The sequence below is a fragment of the Herpailurus yagouaroundi genome, unplaced genomic scaffold (genome assembly GCF_014898765.1).
Source record: "Herpailurus yagouaroundi ecotype Mexico unplaced genomic scaffold, PumYag 202, whole genome shotgun sequence".
Lineage (NCBI taxonomy): Eukaryota > Metazoa > Chordata > Mammalia > Carnivora > Felidae > Herpailurus > Herpailurus yagouaroundi.
This window is the reverse complement of record NW_024412433.1, coordinates 8,306,028-8,314,739: the sequence shown is the minus strand read 5'-3', so window position 1 is coordinate 8,314,739 and position 8,712 is coordinate 8,306,028. Positions and strand designations below refer to the sequence as shown.

The 8,712-nt window shown below is 42.7% G+C and overlaps 1 protein-coding gene across 12 annotated transcripts in view; it reads right to left on the bottom strand.

The window, feature by feature from the left end:
• Positions 1–3,003: 3,003 nt before the first annotated feature.
• LOC121014441 (general transcription factor II-I repeat domain-containing protein 2-like) overlaps positions 3,004–8,712 on the bottom strand; it is a 21,925-nt gene continuing 16,216 nt past the window's right edge. For 10 of the 12 annotated variants that reach the window (XM_040450709.1, XM_040450706.1, XM_040450708.1 and 7 more), the window contains 2 exons: positions 5,881–6,038; positions 3,004–4,928 (listed from right to left, as the gene is read on the bottom strand). In XM_040450709.1, coding sequence (XP_040306643.1) covers positions 3,181–4,928; positions 5,881–6,038 — 1,906 coding nt within the window. In that variant the 3' untranslated portion in view covers positions 3,004–3,180. Of the gene's footprint in view, positions 4,929–5,734; positions 6,039–8,712 lie in introns of those variants that run through there. The other 2 variants (XM_040450715.1, XM_040450714.1) reach the window with 1 other exon arrangement.

The window sequence follows — 8,712 nt, the reverse complement described above, 5'->3', positions numbered from 1 at the left end:
GAACATGTGTCAGAACTTTCTTCTTTTTTAAGGCCAAATGATATTCCAATTTTATGTATATACCACATGTTGCTTATGCATTCATCCGTTGGGAGACCCTTGGGTTGCATCCATGTTTTAGCTGTTGTGAACATGGGTATACAAATATCTGTTCAAGACCCTGCTTTCAGGTCTTCTGGGTATACACCCAACAGTGGAATTGCTGGATCAGATGCCAATTCTATTTTTAAATTTTGAGGAATCACCATATTGTTTTCCACAGTGGTTGCACTATTTCCCATTCTCACCAACAGAGTACAAGGGTTCCAATTACCCTATAGCCTCTCCAACACTTTTCTGTTTGCCGTTGTTGTTTGTGTTATAGTAGCCCCCTAATGAACGTGAGGTGGTATCTCATTGTAGTTTCAATCTGCATATCCCTATTGATCAGTGATGCTAAGCATCTTTTCATGTGCTTACTGGCCATTTGTACATCTTCTTTGAAGAAATGTCTGTACAAGTCCTTTGACCACTGGTTGTTTTTTTTGTTGTTGTTGAGTTAGAGGAGTTTGACTTTTATTATAAATGATGTAGGGAAGCATCAGAGAATGTTAAGCAGGGGAGTAATGTGACTTAATATGATTTTGTTTTGACTTATTTTTTGGTAACTCTATGAAGACTATTTGGAAGCCAAGAATTGTAGATGGGGAAACCAGAAGCAGGGAGACCAGGTAGGGGCTTTTGCAGGAGTTCAAGCAAGAGATGACAACGGTCCTAACTAGGGTAGTGTTCAGTACTAATGGGATTGTAGAGAAGTGGGAAGATTGGAAACCTTGGTTAAGTAGTATAATCAAGATTTGGCAACTAAATAGAAATGGGAAGTAAGTTAAGGAGGAGTCCAAGATGACTGCCAGGTTTCTGCCTTGAGCCAGAACTGGGTGGATGATGGCACCATTCACTAAAATAAAGAAAAGTAGAAAAGAATTGGCTTAAGAGTTTGGGGAGAGAAATGATTAATTAAATCATCAACACCATGCATTGAAAGGGCCTGTGGGACATCCCAGTGGAGAGGTCCAGAGGCTTCCAGGCTGACATTTAGAAAGAAGTGCAGGGCTGGAGATTCTATGCTGAAAGCTTGCACATAACTGAAGCCATGGGACTAGATGGTCCCAAGCTGGGCTTCTAGGGTCTGGAGACTTCCTGAAAGTGTGATAAAAACACACGTGTAGGTACATGTGTGCATAGTTCTTGGAAAAGGGTTTGTATCTCTTGAAGTTTATTTATTTTTTGTGGGGGAGGGGCAGAGAGAGACAGAGAGAGAGAGAGAGACAGAGAGAGAGAGAGAGAGAGAATCCCAAACAGACTCCATGCTATCTGTGAGTGGGTGGAGCCGACTCAGGACTCCATCTCAGGAACCATGAGATCATGACCTGAACCAAAACCAAGAGTCGGACACTTAACAGACTGAGCCACCTAGGCGTCTTGGGTTGGTATCTTTTAAGTGTTGCTTTAAGAGAGCCCTGACTGACCTCCCCTGTCCCCTGCCCACCCCCGCCCCCATGCTAAAAGCCACCGGTAAATTGTAGGGAAGAAAAGTCACTGGAGGAAAATCATCATTTAAAGGACAGAGGAAGGAGAGGGCCTGAGAAGCAGCATTCCGAGAGGAAGGAGGAAAATGAGAGTGAGATTTCAAGGAGAGGGAAGGGAGGGCAGTGGTGGCAAATGGTGCAGAGATTAAGGTCAGATCTAGAAAGCTGAGCTTCTTCATGCTCATTAATGGTCCCAGAACCTCTGCCCAAAGGCTGTCCTGAGTGTCATCAGACGTAATCTCCCATTCCTTCCCCCAGAAAACAGGGTGTTTCTCTGGCCTTCTCAGAGCCTGGCAGAACAGAAAAATCAATCCTATGGCTTATGTGACGCCAAGAGAACTCACCCTGGCTGCCAAAGGCCCGTCGGTACACACCTGACGCAATCAGATAAACTCAACTTTGAGCTTGGAAGACTGACAGATGCTTAGGATTTCACTGTTAAGAGGGGAGGGGGGAAGGAGAACAGAACACAAAATGATTCAGACATAATGCACTCAACCATATAAAATAATTCATAGGAAGTGAAAGGAAACAAACATATTTAAATATTTATAGGGGTTACCTTTGGTTGTTGACATTATAGACTTTTCCCTCTATTTCTTTATAGTTTCCAAATGTTCTACAATAAGTACATTTCACTTTCATAATTGGACTATTTAAATTTTTTTTTTTTTTGAGAGAGAGAGAGAGCGAGCGAGCACAAGCAGGGGAAGGGCAGAGGGAGAGGGAGACACAATCCTAAACAGGCTCCAGGCTCTGAGCTGTCAGCACAGAGCCCGACATGGGCCTCGAACCCACGGACCGTGAGATCGTGACCTGAGCCGATGTTGGACGCTTAACCAACTGAGCCGCCCCGGCGCCTCATAATTGGACTATTTAAAATACAGTGTCTGTAACAGTGAGCAGTCATGTCCCAATTTCACAGTGGAAAAGCACATTTTGGGTCACAGACCTTTGTAAGGGGCTGCTGGTACCTATGGGCCTTCTCCCCAGAATGATGCTTATAAGCTCTTCGACACGGACACCTCATTCTGCATCCCCTTGGGGGCGGCCCTGATGGGGAGGAAATGCCTATCCGTGCCTGTAAGAGGCAGAATGGCTGTGGGACCAGCCACAACTTCTTTTAATGCTGACCAACAACACTGAAATTTCAAAGAAATGTGTAAATCCAAAATGGAAGCACCAAAAGAGAAGCCGAGGGGCCAGTATTGGCTATGCTGTCCCAGCTCTCTCCAGGGAGGGGCTGAGTCTGTCATCCTTGGGGATAGAGCTGCTCTAGGCCTCTAAACACCCCATTCATCCAGCGGACTCCCTGGTTCACATCCCCGGTTCACAAGTGCCTTTGGGAAAAACGCGATTGCTTCTAGGGCAGAGGTTTACCAACGTGAATGACTCTTCAGGGCCAGAAAGGTACGGCAGGGGAAAAATAAACCGCCAAGGTATAATCAAACTTTATTTTATACGTGATAAGATACAGACATAGGATGCCAGAGATTGTGGTTTAAATTTGACAGTGAACAATTTGGAAATCGAAATAATCAAAGTCTCATAATGTATCACTCCTTAGATTTGAAATCCAAAACGTGACATTCCTTTCTTAAGCCCCGAGGTGTCATTCGACGCCAGGGTGTGTATCTGGTGCAGCGACATGCCGCAGGGAAGTCACCCCTGAATCTTTTAACTGGGGGCAATACTTAGTAGTTTTCTGTTGTTTCATAACTGAAAATAGCTGCTCACAAACGTAGGTACTTCCAAACATGGACAGAATCTTTGCACAATGGTTCTTATATTTAGGGTAACCATTCCCAAGGTGTTTGTAGAATTCTGGGATTCCGACACAGTCGTATTTCGTTTTCAGTATCGTGTTGCACTGTAGTTCAATAACCTCCATCTGTAGCTCCTCGCTCACGTTGTTAATATTAACTGAGAAAGGTGAACTGAACAACGTCAGCTCGCTTTCATAAAGTTTGAAATCAGAGAACCGTTTTTGGAACTCAGTCTTCAACTCTTTAATTCTGGGAATATAGTTCAGGCCATCTCTTTCATTTTCGGAAACTAATTTCAGCGTGGGGAAGTGGGCCAGATTGTTCCTTGCCAAATGAGTCTCCCAAAGACACAGTTTCATTAAAAACGAGTGAACTGAGTCATACATCTGCGTAACCACTTGTGAACGCCTTTGCAGGGAGATATCCAACATGTTTAGGTAAGTCATAATGTCAACCAGAAAGGCTAAGTCTTTGACCCAATCTTTGCTAGTAAGCTGGGGAACAGGTTTTCCTTTAGAAGACATGAAAAAATCAATTTCTTCCAACAGTTCAAAAAACCGCCTTAACACCATGCCACGACTCAGCCACTTAAGTCCCACGGAGAACAAGCTTCCATACTGTGCATCTAACTCACTGAACAAAGCACTGAACTCTCTGTGGTCTGAGCCATGGGAACGTATCCAGGTTATGGTGTGAATTACTATGTCCATGACATGATCCATTTTTAACTTTTTAGTGCAAAGTGACTCCTGGAGTATGAGGCCGTGCACAGACTTAAGCTCTGTGTCTTTGCAAAGCCCTGACACCTTAGATTTAAGTTCTGTAACAAGTTGTTCAACACCAACCAGTGCAGAATTGCCATCGGTGCTAACACTGACTAATTTCGACCAGTCTACATTAAATTTTTTAAGACTTTCCTCAACACATACAAATAATTCGTTCCCTGATGAGGTGCCTGTCATGGGTACCATGTCCAAAAGCTCTTCGGTCACATCAAAAGTTTCGTCAACACCACGAATAAATACAGCCAGTTGGGGGGCATTATCTACATCAGCCCCTTCATGAGCTGCAATGGAGAAAGCCACAAATGATTTACCTTTTCCTCGCAACTTGTCCTGTAAGTTCCCAGCCACATCGCCAACGTGCTGCGGAACAATATCAGCACTTAGTCTTATGTTCGCAAATGCGTGTCTCTGTTCAGGGCACATAATCTCCGCGGCACTCAATAGACATTCCTTTATAAACTCGCCATCTGTAAAAGGTTTGGACGCCCGGGCAATTTTCTCACTTAATACGTAACTGCATTTCATAGCAGCATCACTTATTTTATTCACGTTCAAAAGGACATCATGTTGAAATTTCAGTCTTTTTTTCAGCTCATTTAGTTTTTTATCACGCATCTTTTCTGTATATCCCTCATGGTTCCTGCTGTGGTTTGTTTCATAATGGTGTCTGAGGTGATACTCCTTCGACACAGACACGCTTTGTTTGCATATTAAACACGTAGGGACATTCTTTACCTCCACAAAGAAATAGGCTCGCTCCCATTTTTCTCGAAATGTGTGGCTTTCTTGTTCTAGCTTTCGTTTTCCCACTTTTGAAAGAGACAAATGCATAAGAAATATTAACACGTCACCTTCGCTAATGCTTTGCAAGAAAAAAAAGTACTGACTCTATTTTTGCAAAGCGTAAGTGTGCTGTTCGCTCCTTCAGTTAGGGAAGAACTTAGTGAATGGTGGGGGTTGTAGTCAACAGCTAAGAGGAAGCCTCTGATTTTCCTGTGCAGATGACTGCAGACATGTAGGAATGCAGTCCCAGGGCCACCAGATTTTCTGACGCAGCAGCAAAAGAAGCTGGAAATCCAGATTTCTATGTGAAATTTCTTGATTTTTAAAAATATTCATAATAAATTGTGGGGTTTTTTCCCCCCTGTAAATACTGTAGAAGCCATTATGACTACTCACTAGGCAGATTAGGGACTCGTTTGGGGTCTCTGGTTTAAACCTGACAAAAACTCTACTTGAAGAGAATTAAATATCTAATTTCTGAAACCACAGCTTTACGAACCTGTCCAAACACAATCCTAGAGAGCCCCCCAAAAAGGGAAGCTAAGCTGATGTATCTCAAAGTGCTGTGTTTTTGCAGACTTCAAGGTTACAGTTAACTAGGACAATACTCATTAACTTGATCTGAGGACTTACCCATTTTTAATACAGGGAGAAATTGTATTTAAGTGTCCCTATCCTGAGGGGCGCTGGGTGGCTCAGCCAGTTAAGCATCGGCTCTTAGTTTCAGCTCAAGCCACGATCTCACAGTTCGTGAGTTTGAGCCCCGCGTCGGGCTCTGTGCTGGCAGCGTGGAACTTGCTTGGAATCCTCTCTTCCCCTCTCTCTTTGCCCCTCCCCTGCTCTCTCTCTCTCTCTCAAAATAAATAAACTTAAAAAACAAAAAAGTGTCCCTATCCTGATTCCAGCCCCTCTCTGGGGAACCCGGCTGACAACCCGACCCTGGCAAATTTCAGTCTACAGAGCTTTAGCGTCCCTTACTTCTCCACGTGCTGTTCTTCCAGCCTCTCTCTTCTTGGCCTTGACTTTTCTCTCCAACAGGGTCCAGAGCTATGGCAAGCCCTCCAATCTTTGTTCCTTGCTTGTCTTCCAAGGCCCTCTCTGCATCAGCCTGTGATTTGAAGTCAGCATAGGCGATCCTGCAATTGTGGGGACCGGGTGGAGGGGAGAAGAAAGCATAGTCAGCATTCAGTACTTTTGGCTTCTGAATTAGTAATACATACAAGATTCAAAAGGCAAAAGGTAGAAAAGGATATGGTGCAGTGTGCCTTCTGCCCAATTTCTATCCTCAGAGGCAACATGCTGTACATATAAAAGCAAATGTACACATATACACACTCTGTTTTTGTTAATGTTTTTATTTATTTTTGAGACAGAGACAGAGTGCGAGCAGGGGAGGGGCAGAGAGAGGGAGATACAGAATCTGAAGCAGGCTCCAGGCTCTGAGCTATCAGCACAGAACCCGACGCAGGGCTCAAACTCATGAACCATGAGATCATGACCTGAGCCAAAGTTAGACGCTCAACCGGCTGAGCCACCCAGGTGCCCCACACTCTATTTTTTAAAGCTTTACTGAGATATAATTCATGTATCATAAAACTCATCCATTTAAAGTGCACAGTGAGGGGCACCTGGCTGGCTCTATCAGTGAAGCATGTGACTCGTGATCTCCAGGTTATAAGTTCAAGCCCCATGTTGGGTGCAGGGATGACTTAAAAATAAAATAGTGTACAATGACTTCTAATGTATTTATAGAATTCTATAACCATCACGATAATCCGATTTCGGCAGATTTTTATCATCTCCCAAAATGTCCGTCAGTGGTTACTCCTCGTTCTCCCAAGTCATTCCCAACCCTTGGCCCAACCGCTATGCTATTTGCCTATTCTGGACATCTCATACAAATGGGATCATAGGACTGTGCAATCTTTTGTGAGTGGCTTCTTTCACGTAGCCGAATGTTTTTCAGATCCTCCATGTTGTAGCATATGTTACTATTTCATTCCTTTTTATGACAGAACAGTATTACGTTGCATGGAAGAACCACATTTTGTTTATCCATTCATTTGCTGGTGGACATTTGGGGTTGTTTCCACTTTGGGGCTAGTAAGGATGAAGCTGATATGAACATTTGTCGAAACGTGTGGATTTACGTTTTCATTCCTTTTGGGTGCGCACCTAGTGGCAGAACTGCTGCACCATATGGCAACTCTATGTTTAACATTTTCGGAAACCGCCAAACCGTTTTCCAAAGCAACGGCCCTATTTCACGTTCCCGCCAGCAACGAACGAAGGTTCCAAGTTCCCCATATCCTTGCCAACACTTGTTATGGCCTGCCATTTTTTATAGCCACTCTACTGGTTGTGAAGTAGGATCACACCATGGTTTTGATTTGCATTTCCCTAACGACTCATGTCGAGCATCTTTTCATGTTCTTATTGGGCACGTTTACACCTTCTTTGGAGAAATGTCCATTCAAGCGCTTTGTCCATTTTTTAAAAAAATGTTTGTTTATAAAAAATGATAAAAATACAGATGTTTACTTATTTTTGAGAGAAAGAGTGATCGCAAGCAGGGAGGGGTAGAATGAGAGGGAGAGAGAGCATCCCAAGCAGGCTCCACATTCAGTGCAGAGCCCAACGTGGGGCTCGATCCCACACCTTGTGATTATGACCTATGCCGAAATCAAGAGTCAGACTCTTAACTGAGTGAGTCATCAGGCACCCCAAGCCCTTTGCCCATTTTTTAATTGGGTTGTCTTATTATTGAGTTCTAAGAGTTCTTCACATATTCTGAAGATAAGTCCCTTAACAGACACATGATTTGCAATATTTTCTCCCAGTCTATGGAGTTTTTTTGTATAGTGTCCTTTGAAGTACAAATGTTTTTAATTTTAATAAAGCCCAACCTGTCAATCTTCCATCACCTGTGCAACACTCTAACCTAATCACAATGATTTACTCCTGTGTTTCTGCCACAATCTTGTTTTAGCTCTTATGTTTTAGGTTTTTGATCTGTTTTTAACATTTGTGTTTTGTACACAAAATACAACCTCCACTGTATTTTTACATAAAAAGTAGAATATTACACACACTGTTCTATATTTTGCCTTTATATTGGATATTATTTCCCATCAGTACACAAAATGCTGTTTCACTTCTTTTTACAACTGTATACTAGAATATCTTTTGGATCTACCAGAAAATTTTAGTCAGTTTCAATTCTAATTTTGCACAACCAATTTTGTAACACATTATGTCACACTTGTCTGACTCTATCTGCAGGATAAAACAGTACGTGCAACTATAACAGATACTAACTCATCTCTATAGACTTCACCAATATCCCTTCTACCAATGAAGTCCGAGCATGCCAGTTTCTCCAACCCTCTAGCACTGTGATGATACATTTTTTGATCTGTGAACATCTAACAGGTAGGAAGTTGCATCTACATTAAATTAATTAAAATTACATTTTAATTAACAATTCTTTTAGTATGAATGAGGATGGGTGTCTTATGTTCAAAATTCCTTTGGGAATGCAAGCTGGTGCAGCCGTCTGGAAAACAGTATGGAAGTTCCTCAAAAAACTAAAAATAGAACCACCCTACGACCCAGCAACTGCACTACTAGGCATTTAACCAAGGGATACAGGTGTGCTGTTTCGAAGGGACACATGCACCCCCATGTTTATAGCAGCACTATCAACAATAGTCAAAGTATGGAAAGAGCCCAAATGTCCATCGATGGATGAATGGATAAAGATGATGTGGCATGCATATATATATATATACACACACACACACACACACA